This window comes from Glandiceps talaboti, chromosome 23 (assembly GCF_964340395.1).
Source record: "Glandiceps talaboti chromosome 23, keGlaTala1.1, whole genome shotgun sequence".
In the NCBI taxonomy this organism is placed as follows: domain Eukaryota; kingdom Metazoa; phylum Hemichordata; class Enteropneusta; family Spengelidae; genus Glandiceps; species Glandiceps talaboti.
Window position 1 is genome coordinate 1,196,409 of NC_135571.1, and position 23,245 is coordinate 1,219,653.

Sequence of the window (23,245 nt, forward strand, 5' to 3'; positions counted from 1 at the left end):
TTATGTTTTTGTAACGTTGATAAATTTGGAGGGTTGGGTGTTGGTTTTGGTCAAAAGCAGGTTACTGACTGTCCACATCTATATGATAACAAATGACATGTATCCTTAAATACATTTGTTAGGTTAGTAAAACAGAGTACTAATGAATTCTTTTATTACAACCATTCAACTATATATGGGTCATCCAGTGTTTTTGCTAAGGATGGTAAGTCGGTAAAATCTACCGGGTTCCCATTTCATTTTACCTGGGTTCCCAACTAAAAATTACCATACCATCTATGGTGAAACACTGCCATTTTTACCCCTTTCTCCCTTTCTGTTACCAAGGTTCCCAACCTTAGCAAAAACACTGGGTCGTAATAAAGATGTCATATAATTCTGGTTTGTCTTGTTATGTCAGTTGTGCTTCAGCACCATTGGCAACAGTTTTTCAACTGTCTTGTTTCTTTACTTTCTTTCTTCCCCTCTTTTCCTGACTTGCCCGTCCCCCCCTAACACAAAGGTCGATGCTGCTCCCCCTGTCATAGGTTATGGTCAAAGTGTCCCCATACGACTGCACAATCTCACGTAGCAGCTCGGACAACCAAATCTCCGCGTTCAACAGGTATAGGGTTTTTCTAATTGACTAGCTCCAGTTTTTGCACGGTGTGCTCCAGCATGTTTTCTTGACCGCCATATTTTTGCTGCATGCTGTTTGACCTTTATAATCAGTTTTTTAAAATATATTTGCATGTAATTTACGTAACAATCAAGATCATGATTAATGGTCAAAATGTTTTGTTTTTTTATAGAATTTTTTCCCAAAAAATTAGCATTCATGTACAGACATGGGTTATGATTATTATTTTTAAAAAATCACAAAACATATTACTTTGAAATGATTTTCAAATAGGTATTTTACAAATTTTATTTTGAATGCTGTCTTATTTATTTTACAATTTGCATTTACTTTTTATTATCATTTTTACATTTTTTTGCTATAGTGGTGGGTTTCTTTTCTAGCCAATGGCACCAGCAGCATGCATCACATGACCTCTAAGTATCAAGAGAGTTCTCTGTACTACAGGATGAGAGCTGTGTAGATATAGTGTCCCTGTGTTCTGTCTTTAAGAAGCTTTCTTGGTACAAATCATGTACAATTTGCTCTCTTCTTATCGGATGTTAATGCATAGAAAAATCTGCTTAGAATAGATTTGTAAACATCTCAATTCAGGAGTTGATATGTTATTGTGTGGACATGGTGTGATGATTCTTACAAGTGTAGATTGAATGTATCTACAACCTATAACACCAATTGAAAGTAAAGCGTGCTATCCTTACTGTACACTGAGTGTAACCTAGTCGCATGATGAAAAAGACAAAAGATTATATAGTTTGGACACTATGCTATCCATTTTGTACAATGCAACCCAGTCCAGTGATGAAAGATGAAAGATTCATATATAGTTTGGACACTAGCAGTGCTATCCAGAAGCAAGGAAGTCAGGACTACAATAACAAGATACCATATATGTGTGCATGCAGTGCGTGCACGTGTGTGCATGTGTATGTATGTATGTATGTATGTATGTATGTATGTATGTATGTATGTATGTATGTATGTATATGTGTGTGTATGTATGTATGTATGTATGTATGTATGTATGTATGTATGTATGTATATGTGTGTGTATGTATGTATGTATGTATGTGTGGCTTGTGTGTGTGTCTGTGTCTGTGACTATGTGTCTGTGTATGTTTATACTTTGTGTGTGTGGCTGTGTGTGTAGTATGTTTGTTTGACTATAAGAGTGTGTGAGAATACATGAACATTTATTGTAGCAAAATATATCAATACTAGTTTCCTGTGATGTCTCTAGTGTGTCTACCAATCTCATTTATCAAAGGAAATCATACATTCAACAAGTTTACTGTATTAATGATATGAACAGATAGTTCTAAATTTACAAAAAAAAAATACCATGAAATTTTCGAGCAGTCATTGGTGTATAGGTAATATATAATATAATTATATTCCCTTTGCCACCCCCACCCCCACCCCTAATGTTAATAACTGCTCCAATGGTGTTTTATTTTTAATGTTTGTAATGTTTTGTGTCAAAGTGTCATTTCAGTTGACAAATACGTTGCAAAATTAAGCATTTCAAAGAGTTGTGTTGAAGTTGCAGTTTGGTTTTTGTTGTTGAATATTTATTTGCATATTTACTATATTAAAATTTTTGTCTTTCTCTTGCTTACTGTTGATGTGTACATATATTAAAATTTTAACTCCAAAAACTGTAAACAGTTGCCTGGTGACAGACCCTTTCTCTTTTCCAAAAAATACACTAATTTTTATTGTAATGAAAAAAAATATGTTTTTGTTTCTGAACAATAATTTCTGATATGTCCAAGAAATGGTGTACATGAAAGACCTGCATACAAAGTTCACGTGAATACTGCCCTCTGGTGGTCACAATGTTTCTGAGGATAGCATCGTCACAAGTCAGTATACATTTCAAATGAAAAGCCCCTCCAGAGTTGACTTTCCGTGCAATTATTGCAACTCTCTTTGTATGCCTATGAAACCCATGAGAGGCCAATAGAAGAAATGTTTGTTGGAATCATGCTCTTTACACTAGCCTAAGTTGCCCAAACTCTCATCATTTTGGGGTTTTCAGTTATGGCTACCATTGTGCAATCGTCCCTTAGCATTTGATGTATTGAAAGTCGTTGCGGAAATGTTTTCCTTATGAAACTACTATTTCATAACTTATGACCACACATTTGTCTTTTGGACTTAGACCATCAATAGAGGGTGCTGTCACCAGAGAATTTTTGAATGTTTGCATTTTGATTTATACTCTTTCATTCATAAATCCTTGCTTAATATTCATGTTCCAGTCTTGTAAATCCTTGCTTAATATTCATGTTCAGGCCCTTTCCTCTTTTTTTTGCAGGAAATCCAAATAGGAAACGGAAGGGTGGAAATAATCCATTAGGTAGAACAGACAGCCATCCCAGATTGCATTATACAGAGAGTGCCGGACAATTTAGTATTCAGGATGACGCTGAAGTAGATGATATCCTGGGATTACAAAGACGGGTAACAATGTAAGTGATGGCAATAAACACTGTATATAACCACTCTAAATGAGGGCAATAAACTCTTTATTTCACTATTATAAGTAGGGCAGTAAACACTTTATTGACCAGTTGTTAGTAGAGGAGTAGAGCTAATGCACACCTTGTTCATCCATAGACAGTGGAGGGGAAATGTAAAACTTTACTTGACAATGCAATAAACAATATATTTGACCAGTGAAAGGGAAGACAGCCATCATTAATAGTGAAGGCAATATTAACTTTATTTGACCAGTGAAAGGGAAGACAGATATCATTGATAGTGAAGGCAATATTAACTTTATTTGACCAACATTGGTAACAAACTGACAACTCTGTGATGTAATAATGTTAATAAAGATTAAGTCCCTGTATAATACATGTACTGTTGGTGTATGCATTCCAGACAGGATGGATCTCTATCTCCGTTATGTTTCGTCTGTTTACTAGTATTTGACCATAGAGGGCAGTATAAACATTGTTAATGTCTTTGTTACAGGTTAACTGATGCACATAAAACAGCCATCAAGGTTATACGAAGAATGAAATATTTTGTAGCAAGAAGAAAGTTTCAGGTTAGTCAAAGAAAAACAGCATCTCTCCTTGATATTCTAAGTATTCATCACATGGTCATGATGGTGAAATGATTTGAGAGGCCAGCTTGGAATCTACAGGTTGCAGATTCAAGCTTCATTGCTGCCGTTTTGTTTCTGAATGGCTCAGGTGTGGACAGGTGTGGGAGAGGTGCAGAAGAGCTCCTGCTCCCATGTCTCTCTCCCTCACCTCTCCCTCACCTCTCCCACACCTGTCCGGGAGTGATATATTTTTGCATGCAAATTAGGTTTTCTGTCCCACTGCCAACCAGATTGCCGTCCCTCTGCCAGCCATGTTGTCAAAAATTGCACATTGTGCTTATTGAAGGTAACGTTATGGGGTATGTACACCCATCAATTTCATTTTTTGTACCTCAGTTAGCAATAGCAATTAAATTTTGTACTAAACCTCATTTTGTGTACTTAGTCTCACAGCAGCTTGCAAAGTGTGAAGTCATATAATGCATTTGCACAGATGAGCGTTCATCAAACTAAATTCAAGTTGCATATTGTACATCAGAAATGCGGGAGTAAAAATCTAATCTTTTTCTTATCTTGTATTGATTTTCAGCAAGCACGTAAGCCATATGATGTACGTGATGTCATAGAGCAGTATTCACAAGGTCATTTAAATATGATGGTGCGACTCAAAGAATTACAACGCAGGATAGACCAAACAGTCGGAAAGCCTGGCGCATACCTTCAAAGTAAGCATTAGAAGTGATGTGATCATTAACCTTTCAACTTTCAACTTTACGTCTTGCGAAAATGATAAACTTGGTACAGAAATCCTCAGAATAGACACAAATATCATTGATCAGTTTGACAGTCCAGTCCAGACAGACTTGTTTGTGCCATTTGTCTACACAGGGAACCTTGCACACCCCTGTAACATTCATATACCTAGGACAGGGTTGTGCACACGGCTGTACCATCTCAATGGAGCCACGGGGACTGTACCAGCTATGTGTACAATATCCCTGTAACAGCTCTGACCAACACACTAGGTGTAAAATACCGAGATTTGACAGATTTGTAACTTGAAATCCTATTTTGAAGCTCTACTACACTTGACCTGTGTTCAGTCATTTTAGGAATTTCCAGCATTGAGTTACGGAAGAACTTATATGATGATGAAATTTGTCACAATTTATTTGTCTTGACTAAAAAAAGCATCAACTTAATAAGAGTGTGTGGTAAATGTGATTATCATCACTAGAATTAGTTTTCCCTATATTAAAGGAAATGTATAGATACTGATTAGGGATTCTTTTATGTTGTAAGTTTTGAACTTTTCTCCTCGGTACATAACTTGTATTCAATATAATTATATTATTTAATATTTTCACAGGAGAAGAGAACAATAAATTAAGAACAGTAACTTTAGCACAACGGATGTCAAAGGTTGAAAAAGAGGTGAGTAGAAATCTCTGTCTGCCAAACTTTGTCTTGATAAAATGAAATATATGAAATCTGCATCTGCCAAACTGTGTGGAACTAATATCTTGCTATCAAGTGTGCAGGGAATGATAAGATGTATTCCCTGATTTCTTTCCTCATTCGACAATGGAAAATATGAGTGACCTAAGGGGCTAGACTTGTCGTAAGAATACCCTTAGGTCACGAGTATTTTCCAGCTGAATGAAGTAAAATATTGGAGAATAACATAATTATATCAACTAAATGATATCAAAGAAAAATTTTGAGTGTTTTGACTCATATTTCAAACACAGCAGAACCAGTGATGTAGACATGTGTTGTTATGACATAGCTGTGTGTTGTCATGACGTAGAATAAACAGAGTATATATTCCATATTTTTTGTTCAACTTGGATCGCGGTCGTGCATGGTATGATATGTAATGTAAAACCTGCGGACATTTTTAATGGAAATTGAGATACTCACAATTAAAATAAACCAAATTAATTCACATTTTACAAAATACAAATATTATTATGTAGTCTTTCCAGGTCTAAATATAGTATTGTTATTTTCTATTACAGATTGACAAGATGGATAGTAAACTTGACAACTGCATAGGTCTTCTTAACACGCTGGTTGCTAAGTTTGGTCAACAACAACAACAACAACAGCAACAACAACAACAACAACAGCAACAACCTGTCAACAGAGACTCAAGAGAACAAGAAGTGTAACTATGGAAACCAAAAGGCAATACCTAAATTTCAAAAGAAGGCAATATTTTTTACAGTTATTGTATGTTTCATAACTTACAAGGTAGTTTACTGAACGTAAAGCGAATTCAGAGATCGATATGCTAATTAGGTATAGTTTGACTAGCGCCCTCTATCACTGTAATCTGTTAAGGTACTTTTAGCAGGATGTCTTTGAGTGTTACTATAGTGATAGATGATGGTTATCATTGGTTGCTTTCTTCCTGATATAACCAGATGAAATAGGACACGTGTTGGAATTCACCACTCTTGTATTTACTCTCTACTGAATAATGCACACAGTTTTATAAAAATACATTTTGAAATGTCCTGAAAGGCATGCTGAAATACAACTAACGCAACCAAAAATTATATGACATGTGAATATAATATTTTACTTGACCGATGAAAACATTGATAGAGTCACACCTTCTTCAAAGTTATGCAAGCCAACATGAAACACTGTTTTTTAGGATCTTAAAGGGAAATGCCACTTCAAGAAATAGATGTATTTTCGTAAACTTTGGGTTGTGGAGAGTCATTTCATGATTTCTCATCACAAATTTAGTGTGATTGCCAAAAAACACCAAATTGAAACTCTGTGTCACGTCTATTGTTCTTTAATACACTGGTCCACCATTGCATCATGGGACTTAGCAGATATACATATTCATGAGATGGACACTGAATATTCATGACTCCTAAGTGCTTATTACTGTTTGATAGGTAGTCATGAAATATTCAGTGTTCATCCAATGCATATGTATGTCTACTAAGTCCCATGATGCAATGGTTTAACAGTGAACACAATAAAGGTGAAATAGAGTTTCACATGGTAGGACAAGAAGCAGTCATTAGAATATGGCCAAAAGAAGTTGAAAATTACTTGATTTGATATAAAGTTAGAATTTTTTGACAAGTTTCAATTTGGTGTTTTTTGGCAATCACGCTAAATTTGTGATGAGAAATCATGAAATGACTCTCCACAACCGAAAGTTTACGAAAATACATCTATGTCTTGAAGGTTTGTCTTGAAGGTTATGACATCAACTTTGTGTGGTTAAACACACACATACGAAGATATTTTCAAAAGGAGGCTACCAGCAACTTTGATGCCAGTCCACTCATGCTGGTCCAAGGTTGTTTGTTCCTGAACAGCACCCCTAGTGACCAAAGTATGATTTCTTTTGTTTTTCTGATAACTCTTGGGCGCGTTTAATTTGCACAATCATGATCATGATTTATCAATCACAATTATGATTTTATGTTTGATAAATACCAATCACAATCATGATTGGTAATCACAGTAATCATGCCCCGAACCATGATTTACGTGATTACAAGATGGCAGTCAACGTAATCATAGGGGGATCGTGCGCCCGTGGCTGACGGCAAGTTAGAAATGATGGAAAACATTATGTACATAAATTATGTTCGGTCTGATTGGTAATTTGTTATCATTGTAGTCATTTTGACGATGTAAAATCATTTAATTTATCGGAAATATGCGAAATCGTGATTGAGCGTTTTGTTTACAACCTGGTTCCGAGAAATGACATCGGATTAATCACAATCATGTTTGGGCAAATCGAATGTGCCTCTGGTCACTTCAGCTGTTTGTTCATGAACAGCATCCCTAGTGACCAAAGTATGATTTCTTTTGTTTTTTGTAATAACTGGAACTGGGGTTTATTAAACTCATTACTGTAAACAGATTAATCATAACTCACATGTTATACAATTTTTGGTTGTGTTTTATATCAAAATAACTAAATACTTCAACATTATGAAAATTAAGATTGTTGACATTAAGTCTGTTCATAGTATCAAAATAAAAAATGTCAATATGTTCTTATTAATAAATTCACTTGTAGAGTACAGGACAATTTGTTCATAGTAACAAATAATTTGTTATACTTTGATATTGATAACTATGTTCATAGTAACAAATATTCAAATCATAGATTGTTCATAATAGCAAATATTCTAAGTCCATGATTGTTCATAATAAGGAATTATTCATATAGCACTTGTTCATATATTATTCTTTCTAACAAATTGTTCATATTAACAAAATCTTCATTATAGTGATTCCAGATTCATTTTGTTGGGTATTCTATCACATCTCTAGTAATATAGATAGAAAGACAGTTCACATTAACAAAATGGCGTTGGATCAAGCTGTATTTTGAAATCAGTGCAAAAACATACGTTTGACTTTTCTGTAAGTGTGATTTGTTTTGTTTGTCACTTTATGCAAATATTAGAAACCTTTAGAACAGTTGGCCATGAACAAGAACTATTTATTAGTAGAATCTTTTCATATTCAAGATAAAGTCGCTGTCATTTTGTTAATAATGACATAATTATGTGTTCATAATTCCAATCCTGTTGGTATATATTCTTCTATTACACATTTTTTGAAATATTATTCCAAAAAATTACGTCTTTCAAATCCTATTTTATGAGAAAAAAATATTTCAGCATTAGTAGATTTAGTGTTTTGATTTAAATATGTTAAATAGCCAATCACATTTTTAGATTTAGATACTGAATATTCATAGATGTATCATGTTAATATTTATTAGCATATGATTGGTTGTAAAATTTCTCATATTTTTAGTAGCCAATAAGATTCTAAGAGTAGTTCATGAATATTCATTAATATATCATGTTTTTGAATTTTAAGATCTGATTGGTTGTAATTGTCTTTTAAGTGTGAATAAATTTTGTGTGATTAATTCTAACAGAAAAAAAGAAAAAAAAACATCCTTAAAAACTATGCAGATCTGGGCTAATTTACTGATATTTTGGAAGCATTTTATGTGTTTTCACTGTAAATTTTGACCTTCAAAACTAAGGGTATCTATCTCATATTGTGTATTTTCACTGTATGTTGTGTATTTTTACTTAATGTCGTGTATTTTTACTTAATGTCCTGTATTTGTGGATAAACTTAAAGGGGAGCAAACACGAGGCTGGTTTTATTTTAATTGCATTTCGTTATGCTTAATGGGAACCCTCAAAAGTTATTTTCACCAAACCTACATCGTGCAACCTCTTAAAAGTAGAATTACAAATATTGATAAATCTGGCAAACAAGATGACATCTGTACACTTGGGTGAGGCATTCTGGGAATGAAACATACAGTAGTATGAAATAACCTTTAACCTTTGCCAAGACAATACTGAAGCTGTTGTTGAAAGATTAGGAGCTTCTCACTTTGTTTGTTTTCCCAGCATGCCTCACGCTAGAGTGCAGAAGACTTATTGTTAGCCTCATAATTTGCCAATATTTATAACTCTATTTCAGAAAGGTCACATGATGCAGCATTGGTGAATTTAACGTTCTCGGTCTCCTAAGCTTAATGACATGCAGTGCAAATAAAATCAACCTTAGTTTTGTTCCCCTTTTATATTTTGTATTTTCAAGATAAACTTATAATAATGTCTCAGAGTAAATATTTGATGTAAATTATCATTAACTTATTACCGTTCCTCTGAGAACAAGTTACTGTTTAAAAATGATTTCATTTTCATCTGTTTTTTATAGCATTTACTTCAACTTTGAGGATGTTTGACATTTGATTCAAGAGTGTTACCATGGTAATTTGTAGTTGTATATTTGTGAAGTGACGAATGTAGTGCTGTGAACTGGAAAATTATTTGCATAAGACTTTATCGTGAAATTTGAAGTCAAATTATCAGAGCGAATGTCAACTTTGTCATCTGGCATAAAAAGGACGTACCATCTTCAAAGTTATGTCAAGATATATAAGGAATGTGTGAATTTATCAGCATTCCAAAGAACTTGATTGTTTTAAAATATTGCAAATATAGTCATAGTTAAAGAGGTACAGGGAATAAAAGAGTTTACAGTCAAACCTGGGTCCCCTGGTATGTCCCACAAGTCGTGCAAGCTCCCCTAGCTTTTTGCAAAGTTTCTTCCACAAGTCAAATTGAGCTCCCCTAGCTTTTTGCAAAGAGTCTCCCACAGGCCAAACTAACTATTTTGCAAAGTGTATTTCTCAAATATTGGACAAAATACACAAAACTGTGCATTTATAAAATGTTAATATTTGTACTGGGGTACCAACTCTCTGCACATTATTTAGATTTACAACTGCTGACATCAAACTGTGGATGAATGGAACCTGTTACAAACAGTGAAAGTAAACAACTGAATTGGATTAATAACACTTGGCACAGCATGTTGGAAGTACAGAGAGAATTGTATAACCTTTCATGGTTTGATAAGAACAGTTTTATGGCCTCTTTATGTGTACATGAAATGCCAGGGGAACTGAAATCTGTTTGTGAACGTGAACTATTATGTAAAGTGGCAATAAAACTGTTTTTATCAAATAATGTAATGTAATACAAGTCTCTGTACTTCCAACATGTTGTGCCAAGTGTTATTAATCCAATTCAGTTGTTTATTTAATTTCCTGTTTGTAACAGGTTCCATTCATGCAAGGTCTGATGTCATCAGTTGTAAATGTCCAAACATAAACAAATAAACACTAATCACAATTAAACCACTTGAAATGGTGAGAAAATTATGAAAGCAAGAATTTTCCAGTTCATAGAATGTAGTACTAGTAGAAAACATAAGACGTGCAATACATATAGATGTGATACAACAAACTTTGTTAAGAATTAAATGAATATTATCAAATATCTCTACTCTATAAATTTTTAGCTCCATAACAAAATTCATTCAAAGTACACGCATGTGCAATGACATTTTTTGATGTCAACAATTATTAGTTGCCGAATACTTACATTTTATTTATCACGGCAAATCTGTGACAGAATGGATGTCATTGGCTACTGGTATGTGAATGTAGCATGTGATTGGATACCAAGAATAATAGCAACCAATCACATGCAGGTTGTCATGTGTTAGTAGACGAATTCTTGTCAAATGTTTTTAATTTGTCTTACTTTTACAAGAATTGGTTTTTTTGATGTAAAAATTGGAACAAGAACCGCAGAGATAGCATTCTCCACCATCACATGAAAATGACAGTTAATGACCTCTCACCAAGAACTTGGTTTAATTTAGGTAGAAATGAAAATGTTTACATACGGAGTCACAAATAATTGAAAAATGAATTCCAAATTTTAATTTGTTTCACACTTTGAATATATTTAATTGTATCATAATGACTATAAATTCTCCAAAAACTAGTCATTTTGTACTTTGGGGGAAATGCCTTCATTTACAGTTTAAAATAATAACTAGAGAAAATATCTGTAACGTCTTACTAAACATAATCATTATTTTGAGAGGTCGTTTATAACATTTAGACTTTTTAAGTCTCTGGGTGTAGAGAGCTTCTTGAGATAGTAACACCATACCAAGAAAAGTCTCTGGGTGTAGAGGGGTTCTTGAGATAGTAACACAACGACGAATCTTTGGGTGTAGAGAGCATCTTGGGATAGTAACCAGACAGGTATATGGACTAACCATACTGGCATCATTGAGTTCTGGTTCATTATGTAAAACACAATGATGACTTCAGAGAATATTCCATACAAAAATGTTAAAGCTCTGTGTACAAAAAAGTCTCAACACATGCTGTTTCATGCTGTGGATACACATTTTAAATTTTCTTGGTTTCAACCCCCTGGTTTGATATATATGTAGACCAGTCCATTATGTGTTTGTAGGGGTGAAATGTTGTCAACTTCTTAACTTTTTCAAGAAATGTACAATGCAATAATGAGTGATTGTCAGTGATTTTGGTTTCTCTTTTGAAGATGCAATTTTGTAGGAAATGACATTATTTATTGTTATTTTGATGAAAGTACTTAAAGACCAGGGTTTCAATCCTCAGTTCTCTATTTGTGATATCTAATCAGTGAACCATAATGATTACAGATAGTTAGTTTATTTAGGACTACCTCTTTCTATATCTCTGCCAGACATAAATTTTAATCCACATTCAAACTAGTTTTCTGAAATCATGAAAACAAGAGAATTTTGACTGTTCAACACAGAGGGTGTAAAAACACCAATAGTCTGATCATGAAGACATGTATATATATATATTAGTAGGATTGAAATATTTATGGAAAACCTTGATTAAACTACTCTTGTATAGTTTTAATACATGTCTTCAATGTCAATAAAAATTGTCTTCTGGCGTTGTTAATGAAGTTGATGGCATAATTATGTGGGAGTTATCTTGACAATAAATAATACGTTCAAAACCAGATTTCACTTCCGTCAATAGCAAGCGATAATTAAGTAGAATTTAGGAAGTAGAATACAATAATTAATTGGAATAATCAGAACCCCCCCCCAACCCATCAAGAAACGAGAGATAAACTCAGCTTATGTCTTTTTAAATCTACATTACTTGTTACTATATTCTCTAAGTGTTTCAGATTTCTACAAGAGAACTAACTTTTGTTGAACCTTGTTGATTATGGTGGTATGTCATCAATGAAGACTTGTCATGAGTTTTTCAGACATGTATTAGTACCACCCAGATATTGAACATGTTTTCTTTAAAGTTCAGATGTTAGCAGGAAAAGCTTACAGTTGCCATGATCACAGTTTATTAAAGTTACAGTTGCCATGGTCACAGTTACCATAGTTAGTTACTATAGTTACAACACTTTATAGATATGATTAGGTTTTCATAGAAGCATACTTTGATTTCAAAATAACACAAATAATGTCATTCCTCGTATTGTCTTTTCTTACTTAGCACATTTACACAACTATTTATCATGTAGCATTTGTGACTTCATTACCATAGCAACTGTATTTTCAGGGATTTTATGAAGCTTTGACTGACTGACTTATGTTGATTGACATCACTTAGAATAAAGAAAGTTGTCATGTTGTACTGAAGAGTGTTTCTAATGTGTCATACATGTTTGTATGTATGTATGTATGTATGTATGTATGTATGTATGTGTGTGTGTGTGTGTGTGTGTGTGTGTGTGTGTGTATGTATGTATGTATGTATGTATGTATGTATGTATATATGTATGGATGGATGACAGGATGTAGCACACGCAAATGCACGGACAGACAGACTATCTGTGTCTTTATAATAATCATTCCTTCTGATGTAGTTCATAATTCTTGTTAATAGTTAATACACCCATGATATCTATCACGGCTTTCATTTCTCCAAGTGTATGTGTATGCAAGCAAGCAAGCATGTGTGTGTTGTGTATGTGTGTGTGTGTGTGTGTGTGTGTATGTATGTGTGTATGTATGTGTGTGTGTGACAGAGAAATTATTGCAAATGAACCAAAAAGTAAAAAATTGCCAATATTAGAGACCAATGAACGTAAAAGGCATCTCTATTACGTTTCATAACATCAAACTTGTAATTTAGAGTGGTTTTTGAAAAATTAAAATCAATATTTCTAAAAAAATTAATAGAAAAAATTATGAAAAATGCCATATTTTCGTTATAAACTGAAAGTCAAGATTTCTTACAACTCGCAACACATTAATTTATGCATTAATAATGATAGGTCAACTGTAGATGGCAGTATACATCGCCAAAAGTCGATTTCTTCACAAACGTCAAAAAAGGCGAAATTGGAGCCGTTTGGACAGCAAAAACGCGTTATTGCGTAATAGTTGAAAAATGCGACTTTTTTGTGAATAACCGATAATAACGTGTCCAGGGCCAAACCAAATCATCTCTTTTACGTTTCATAACATCAAACATGTAATTTAGAGTGGTTTTTGAAAAATTAAAATCAATATTTCTAAAAAAATTAATAGAAAAAATTATGAAAAATGCCATATTTTCGTTATAAACTGAAAGTCAAGATTTCTTACAACTCGCAACACATTAATTTATGCATTAATAATGATAGGTCAACTGTAGATGGCAGTATACATCGCCAAAAGTCGATTTCTTCACAAACGTCAAAAAAGGCGAAATTGGAGCCGTTTGGACAGCAAAAACGCATTATTGCGTAATAGTTGAAAAATGCGACTTTTTTGTGTAGAACCGATAATAACGTGTCCACGGCCAAATATGGCATTTTTCATTAATTTTTCTATTAATTTTTTTAGAAATATTGATTTTAATTTTTCAAAAACCACTCTAAATTACATGTTTGATGTTATTAAACGTAAAAGAGATGATTTGGTTTGGCCCTGGACACGTTATTATCGGTTATTCACAAAAAAGTCGCATTTTTCAACTATTACGCAATAACGCGTTTTTGCTGTCCAAACGGCTCCAATTTCGCCTTTTTTGACGTTTGTGAAGAAATCGACTTTTGGCGATGTATACTGCCATCTACAGTTGACCTATCATTATTAATGCATAAATTAATGTGTTGCGAGTTGTAAGAAATCTTGACTTTCAGTTTATAACGAAAATATGGCATTTTTCATAAATTTTTCTATTAATTTTTTTAGAAATATTGATTTTAATTTTTCAAAAACCACTCTAAATTACATGTTTGATGTTATGAAACGTAAAAGAGATGATTTGGTTAGGCCCTGGACACGTTATTATCGGTTATTCACAAAAAAGTCGCATTTTTCAACTATTACGCAATAACGCGTTTTTGCTGTCCAAACGGCTCCAATTTCGCCTTTTTTGACGTTTGTGAAGAAATCGACTTTTGGCGATGTATACTGCCATCTACAGTTGACCTATCATTATTAATGCATAAATTAATGTGTTGCGAGTTGTAAGAAATCTTGACTTTCAGTTTATAACGAAAATATGGCATTTTTCATTACATTTTCTATTAATTTTTTTAGAAATATTGATTTTAATTTTTCAAAAACCACTCTAAATTACAAGTTTGATGTTATGAAACGTAAAAGAGATGATTTGGTTTGGCCCTGGACACGTTATTATCGGTTATTCACAAAAAAGTCGCATTTTTCAACTATTACGCAATAACGCGTTTTTGCTGTCCAAACGGCTCCAATTTCGCCTTTTTTGACGTTTGTGAAGAAATCGACTTTTGGCGATGTATACTGCCATCTACAGTTGACCTATCATTATTAATGCATAAATTAATGTGTTGCGAGTTGTAAGAAATCTTGACTTTCAGTTTATAACGAAAATATGGCATTTTTCATAAATTTTTCTATTAATTTTTTTAGAAATATTGATTTTAATTTTTCAAAAACCACTCTAAATTACATGTTTGATGTTATGAAACGTAAAAGAGATGATTTGGTTAGGCCCTGGACACGTTATTATCGGTTATTCACAAAAAAGTCGCATTTTTCAACTATTACGCAATAACGCGTTTTTGCTGTCCAAACGGCTCCAATTTCGCCTTTTTTGACGTTTGTGAAGAAATCGACTTTTGGCAATGTATACTGCCATCTACAGTTGACCTATCATTATTAATGCATAAATTAATGTGTTGCGAGTTGTAAGAAATCTTGACTTTCAGTTTATAACGAAAATATGGCATTTTTCATAAATTTTTCTATTAATTTTTTTAGAAATATTGATTTTAATTTTTCAAAAACCGCTCTAAATTACATGTTTGATGTTATTAAACGTAAAAGAGATGATTTGGTTTGGCCCTGGACACGTTATTATCGGTTATTCACAAAAAAGTCGCATTTTTCAACTATTACGCAATAACGCGTTTTTGCTGTCCAAACGGCTCCAATTTCGCCTTTTTTGACGTTTGTGAAGAAATCGACTTTTGGCGATGTATACTGCCATCTACAGTTGACCTATCATTATTAATGCATAAATTAATGTGTTGCGAGTTGTAAGAAATCTTGACTTTCAGTTTATAACGAAAATATGGCATTTTTCATAATTTTTTCTATTAATTTTTTTAGAAATATTGATTTTAATTTTTCAAAAACCACTCTAAATTACATGTTTGATGTTATGAAACGTAAAAGAGATGATTTGGTTAGGCCCTGGACACGTTATTATCGGTTATTCACAAAAAAGTCGCATTTTTCAACTATTACGCAATAACGCGTTTTTGCTGTCCAAACGGCTCCAATTTCGCCTTTTTTGACGTTTGTGAAGAAATCGACTTTTGGCAATGTATACTGCCATCTACAGTTGACCTATCATTATTAATGCATAAATTAATGTGTTGCGAGTTGTAAGAAATCTTGACTTTCAGTTTATAACGAAAATATGGCATTTTTCATAAATTTTTCTATTAATTTTTTTAGAAATATTGATTTTAATTTTTCAAAAACCACTCTAAATTACATGTTTGATGTTATGAAACGTAAATGAGATGATTTGGTTTGGCCCTGGACACGCTATTATCGGTTATTCACAAAAAAGTAGCATTTTTCAACTATTACGCAATAACGCGTTTTTGCTGTCCAAACGGCTCCAATTTCGCCTTTTTTGACGTTTGTGAAGAAATCGACTTTTGGCGATGTATACTGCCATCTACAGTTGACCTATCATTATTAATGCATAAATTAATGTGTTGCGAGTTGTAAGAAATCTTGACTTTCAGTTTATAACGAAAATATGGCATTTTTCATTACATTTTCTATTAATTTTTTTAGAAATATTGATTTTAATTTTTCAAAAACCACTCTAAATTACATGTTTGATGTTATGAAACGTAAAAGAGATGATTTGGTTTGGCCCTGGACACGTTATTATCGGTTATTCACAAAAAAGTCGCATTTTTCAACTATTACGCAATAACGCGTTTTTGCTGTCCAAACGGCTCCAATTTCGCCTTTTTTGACGTTTGTGAAGAAATCGACTTTTGGCGATGTATACTGCCATCTACAGTTGACCTATCATTATTAATGCATAAATTAATGTGTTGCGAGTTGTAAGAAATCTTGACTTTCAGTTTATAACGAAAATATGGCATTTTTCATTACATTTTCTATTAATTTTTTTAGAAATATTGATTTTAATTTTTCAAAAACCACTCTAAATTACATGTTTGATGTTATGAAACGTAAAAGAGATGATTTGGTTTGGCCCTGGACACGTTACTATCGGTTATTCACAAAAAAGTCGCATTTTTTAACTATTACGCAATAACGCGTTTTTGCTGTCCAAACGGCTCCAATTTCGCCTTTTTTGACGTTTGTGAAGAAATCGACTTTTGGCAATGTATACTGCCATCTACAGTTGACCTATCATTATTAATGCATAAATTAATGTGTTGCGAGTTGTAAGAAATCTTGACTTTCAGTTTATAATGAAAATATGGTATTTTTCATAAATTTTTCTATTAATTTTTTTAGAAATATTGATTTTAATTTTTCAAAAACCACTCTAAATTACATGTTTGATGTTATGAAACGTAAATGAGATGATTTGGTTTGGCCCTGGACACGCTATTATCGGTTATTCACAAAAAAGTAGCATTTTTCAACTATTACGCAATAACGCGTTTTTGCTGTCCAAACGGCTCCAATTTCGCCTTTTTTGACGTTTGTGAAGAAATCGACTTTTGGCGATGTATACTGCCATCTACAGTTGACCTATCATTATTAATGCATAAATTAATGTGTTGCGAGTTGTAAGAAATCTTGACTTTCAGTTTATAACGAAAATATGGCATTTTTCATTACATTTTCTATTAATTTTTTTAGAAATATTGATTTTAATTTTTCAAAAACCACTCTAAATTACATGTTTGATGTTATGAAACGTAAAAGAGATGATTTGGTTTGGCCCTGGACACGTTATTATCGGTTATTCACAAAAAAGTCGCATTTTTCAACTATTACGCAATAACGCGTTTTTGCTGTCCAAACGGCTCCAATTTCGCCTTTTTTGACGTTTGTGAAGAAATCGACTTTTGGCGATGTATACTGCCATCTACAGTTGACCTATCATTATTAATGCATAAATTAATGTGTTGCGAGTTGTAAGAAATCTTGACTTTCAGTTTATAACGAAAATATGGCATTTTTCATTAATTTTTCTATTAATTTTTTTAGAAATATTGATTTTAATTTTTCAAAAACCACTCTAAATTACATGTTTGATGTTATGAAACGTAATAGAGATGATTTGGTTTGGCCCTGGACACGCTATTATCGGTTATACACAAAAAAGTCGCATTTTTCAACTATTACGCAATAACGCGTTTTTGCTGTCCAAACGGCTCCAATTTCGCCTTTTTTGACGTTTGTGAAGAAATCGACTTTTGGCGATGTATACTGCCATCTACAGTTGACCTATCATTATTAATGCATAAATTAATGTGTTGCGAGTTGTAAGAAATCTTGACTTTCAGTTTATAACGAAAATATGGCATTTTTCATTACATTTTCTATTAATTTTTTTAGAAATATTGATTTTAATTTTTCAAAAACCACTCTAAATTACATGTTTGATGTTATGAAACGTAAAAGAGATGATTTGGTTTGGCCCTGGACACGTTATTATCGGTTATTCACAAAAAAGTCGCATTTTTCAACTATTACGCAATAACGCGTTTTTGCTGTCCAAACGGCTCCAATTTCGCCTTTTTTGACGTTTGTGAAGAAATCGACTTTTGGCGATGTATACTGCCATCTACAGTTGACCTATCATTATTAATGCATAAATTAATGTGTTGCGAGTTGTAAGAAATCTTGACTTTCAGTTTATAACGAAAATATGGCATTTTTCATTACATTTTTCTATTACGTTTTTTAGAAATATTGATTTTAATTTTTCAAAAACCACTCTAAATTACATGTTTGATGTTATGAAACGTAATAGAGATGATTTGGTTTGGCCCTGGACACGCTATTATCGGTTATACACAAAAAAGTCGCATTTTTCAACTATTACGCAATAACGCGTTTTTGCTGTCCAAACGGCTCCAATTTCGCCTTTTTTGACGTTTGTGAAGAAATCGACTTTTGGCGATGTATACTGCCATCTACAGTTGACCTATCATTATTAATGCATAAATTAATGTGTTGCGAGTTGTAAGAAATCTTGACTTTCAGTTTATAACGAAAATATGGCATTTTTCATAAATTTTTCTATTAATTTTTTTAGAAATATTGATTTTAATTTTTCAAAAACCACTCTAAATTACATGTTTGATGTTATGAAACGTAAAAGAGATGATTTGGTTTGGCCCTGGACACGTTATTATCGGTTATTCACAAAAAAGTCGCATTTTTCAACTATTACGCAATAACGCGTTTTTGCTGTCCAAACGGCTCCAATTTCGCCTTTTTTGACGTTTGTGAAGAAATCGACTTTTGGCGATGTATACTGCCATCTACAGTTGACCTATCATTATTAATGCATAAATTAATGTGTTGCGAGTTGTAAGAAATCTTGACTTTCAGTTTATAACGAAAATATGGCATTTTTCATTACATTTTCTATTAATTTTTTTAGAAATATTGATTTTAATTTTTCAAAAACCACTCTAAATTACATGTTTGATGTTATGAAACGTAAAAGAGATGATTTGGTTTGGCCCTGGACACGTTATTATCGGTTATTCACAAAAAAGTCGCATTTTTCAACTATTACGCAATAACGCGTTTTTGCTGTCCAAACGGCTCCAATTTCGCCTTTTTTGACGTTTGTGAAGAAATCGACTTTTGGCGATGTATACTGCCATCTACAGTTGACCTATCATTATTAATGCATAAATTAATGTGTTGCGAGTTGTAAGAAATCTTGACTTTCAGTTTATAACGAAAATATGTCATTTTTCATTACATTTTCTATTAATTTTTTTAGAAATATTGATTTTAATTTTTCAAAAACCACTCTAAATTACATGTTTGATGTTATGAAACGTAAAAGAGATGATTTGGTTTGGCCCTGGACACGTTATTATCGGTTATTCACAAAAAAGTCGCATTTTTCAACTATTACGCAATAACGCGTTTTTGCTGTCCAAACGGCTCCAATTTCGCCTTTTTTGACGTTTGTGAAGAAATCGACTTTTGGCGATGTATACTGCCATCTACAGTTGACCTATCATTATTAATGCATAAATTAATGTGTTGCGAGTTGTAAGAAATCTTGACTTTCAGTTTATAACGAAAATATGGCATTTTTCATTACATTTTTCTATTAAGTTTTTTAGAAATATTGATTTTAATTTTTCAAAAACCACTCTAAATTACATGTTTGATGTTATGAAACGTAATAGAGATGATTTGGTTTGGCCCTGGACACGCTATTATCGGTTATACACAAAAAAGTCGCATTTTTCAACTATTACGCAATAACGCGTTTTTGCTGTCCAAACGGCTCCAATTTCGCCTTTTTTGACGTTTGTGAAGAAATCGACTTTTGGCGATGTATACTGCCATCTACAGTTGACCTATCATTATTAATGCATAAATTAATGTGTTGCGAGTTGTAAGAAATCTTGACTTTCAGTTTATAACGAAAATATGGCATTTTTCATAAATTTTTCTATTAATTTTTTTAGAAATATTGATTTTAATTTTTCAAAAACCACTCTAAATTACATGTTTGATGTTATGAAACGTAAAAGAGATGATTTGGTTTGGCCCTGGACACGTTATTATCGGTTATTCACAAAAAAGTCGCATTTTTCAACTATTACGCAATAACGCGTTTTTGCTGTCCAAACGGCTCCAATTTCGCCTTTTTTGACGTTTGTGAAGAAATCGACTTTTGGCGATGTATACTGCCATCTACAGTTGACCTATCATTATTAATGCATAAATTAATGTGTTGCGAGTTGTAAGAAATCTTGACTTTCAGTTTATAACGAAAATATGGCATTTTTCATTACATTTTCTATTAATTTTTTTAGAAATATTGATTTTAATTTTTCAAAAACCACTCTAAATTACATGTTTGATGTTATGAAACGTAAAAGAGATGATTTGGTTTGGCCCTGGACACGTTATTATCGGTTATTCACAAAAAAGTCGCATTTTTCAACTATTACGCAATAACGCGTTTTTGCTGTCCAAACGGCTCCAATTTCGCCTTTTTTGACGTTTGTGAAGAAATCGACTTTTGGCGATGTATACTGCCATCTACAGTTGACCTATCATTATTAATGCATAAATTAATGTGTTGCGAGTTGTAAGAAATCTTGACTTTCAGTTTATAACGAAAATATGTCATTTTTCATTACATTTTCTATTAATTTTTTTAGAAATATTGATTTTAATTTTTCAAAAACCACTCTAAATTACATGTTTGATGTTATGAAACGTAAAAGAGATGATTTGGTTTGGCCCTGGACACGTTATTATCGGTTATTCACAAAAAAGTCGCATTTTTCAACTATTACGCAATAACGCGTTTTTGCTGTCCAAACGGCTCCAATTTCGCCTTTTTTGACGTTTGTGAAGAAATCGACTTTTGGCGATGTATACTGCCATCTACAGTTGACCTATCATTATTAATGCATAAATTAATGTGTTGCGAGTTGTAAGAAATCTTGACTTTCAGTTTATAACGAAAATATGGCATTTTTCATTACATTTTCTATTAATTTTTTTAGAAATATTGATTTTAATTTTTCAAAAACCACTCTAAATTACATGTTTGATGTTATGAAACGTAAAAGAGATGATTTGGTTAGGCCCTGGACACGTTATTATCGGTTATTCACAAAAAAGTCGCATTTTTCAACTATTACGCAATAACGCGTTTTTGCTGTCCAAACGGCTCCAATTTCGCCTTTTTTGACGTTTGTGAAGAAATCGACTTTTGGCGATGTATACTGCCATCTACAGTTGACCTATCATTATTAATGCATAAATTAATGTGTTGCGAGTTGTAAGAAATCTTGACTTTCAGTTTATAACGAAAATATGGCATTTTTCATAAATTTTTCTATTAATTTTTTTAGAAATATTGATTTTAATTTTTCAAAAACCACTCTAAATTACATGTTTGATGTTATGAAACGTAAAAGAGATGATTTGGTTTGGCCCTGGACACGCTATTTTCGGTTATACACAAAAAAGTCGCATTTTTCAACTATTACGCAATAACGCGTTTTTGCTGTCCAAACGGCTCCAATTTCGCCCTTTTTGACGTTTGTGAAGAAATCGACTTTTGGCGATGTATACTGCCATCTACAGTTGACCTATCATTATTAATGCATAAATTAATGTGTTGCGAGTTGTAAGAAATCTTGACTTTCATTTTATAACGAAAATATGGCATTCTTCATAAATTTTTCTATTAATTTTTTTAGAAATATTGATTTTAATTTTTCAAAAACCACTCTAAATTACATGTTTGATGTTATGAAACGTAAAAGAGATGATTTGGTTTGGCCCTGGACACGTTATTATCGGTTATTCACAAAAAAGTCGCATTTTTCAACTATTACGCAATAACGCGTTTTTGCTGTCCAAACGGCTCCAATTTCGCCTTTTTTGACGTTTGTGAAGAAATCGACTTTTGGCGATGTATACTGCCATCTACAGTTGACCTATCATTATTAATGCATAAATTAATGTGTTGCGAGTTGTAAGAAATCTTGACTTTCAGTTTATAACGAAAATATGGCATTTTTCATAAATTTTTCTATTAATTTTTTTAGAAATATTGATTTTAATTTTTCAAAAACCACTCTAAATTACATGTTTGATGTTATGAAACGTAATAGAGATGATTTGGTTTGGCCCTGGACACGCTATTATCGGTTATACACAAAAAAGTCGCATTTTTCAACTATTACGCAATAACGCGTTTTTGCTGTCCAAACGGCTCCAATTTCGCCTTTTTTGACGTTTGTGAAGAAATCGACTTTTGGCGATGTATACTGCCATCTACAGTTGACCTATCATTATTAATGCATAAATTAATGTGTTGCGAGTTGTAAGAAATCTTGACTTTCAGTTTATAACGAAAATATGGCATTTTTCATTACATTTTCTATTAATTTTTTTAGAAATATTGATTTTAATTTTCAAAAACCACTCTAAATTACATGTTTGATGTTATGAAACGTAAAAGAGATAATTTGGTTTGGCCCTGGACACGTTATTATCGGTTATTCACAAAAAAGTCGCATTTTTCAACTATTACGCAATAACGCGTTTTTGCTGTCCAAACGGCTCCAATTTCGCCTTTTTTGACGTTTGTGAAGAAATCGACTTTTGGCGATGTATACTGCCATCTACAGTTGACCTATCATTATTAATGCATAAATTAATGTGTTGCGAGTTGTAAGAAATCTTGACTTTCAGTTTATAACGAAAATATGGCATTTTTCATAAATTTTTCTATTAATTTTTTTAGAAATATTGATTTTAATTTTTCAAAAACCACTCTAAATTACATGTTTGATGTTATGAAACGTAAAAGAGATGATTTGGTTTGGCCCTGGACACGTTATTATCGGTTATACACAAAAAAGTCGCATTTTTCAACTATTACGCAATAATGCGTTTTTGCTGTCCAAACGGCTCCAATTTCGCCTTTTTTGACC

The 23,245-nt window shown here is 32.6% G+C and overlaps 1 protein-coding gene across 1 annotated transcript in view; it reads left to right on the forward strand.

Moving 5' to 3' along the window:
• LOC144453123 (potassium voltage-gated channel subfamily KQT member 1-like) overlaps positions 1-5,851 on the forward strand; it is a 112,776-nt gene extending 106,925 nt beyond the window's left edge. Inside the window, exons 10-15 of the mRNA XM_078144400.1 lie at positions 503-595; positions 2,940-3,093; positions 3,602-3,677; positions 4,267-4,402; positions 5,047-5,111; positions 5,699-5,851. Of these exons, the coding sequence (XP_078000526.1) occupies positions 503-595; positions 2,940-3,093; positions 3,602-3,677; positions 4,267-4,402; positions 5,047-5,111; positions 5,699-5,851 (677 nt within the window). The remainder of the gene's footprint in view (positions 1-502; positions 596-2,939; positions 3,094-3,601; positions 3,678-4,266; positions 4,403-5,046; positions 5,112-5,698) is intronic.
• Positions 5,852-23,245: the final 17,394 nt, after the last annotated feature.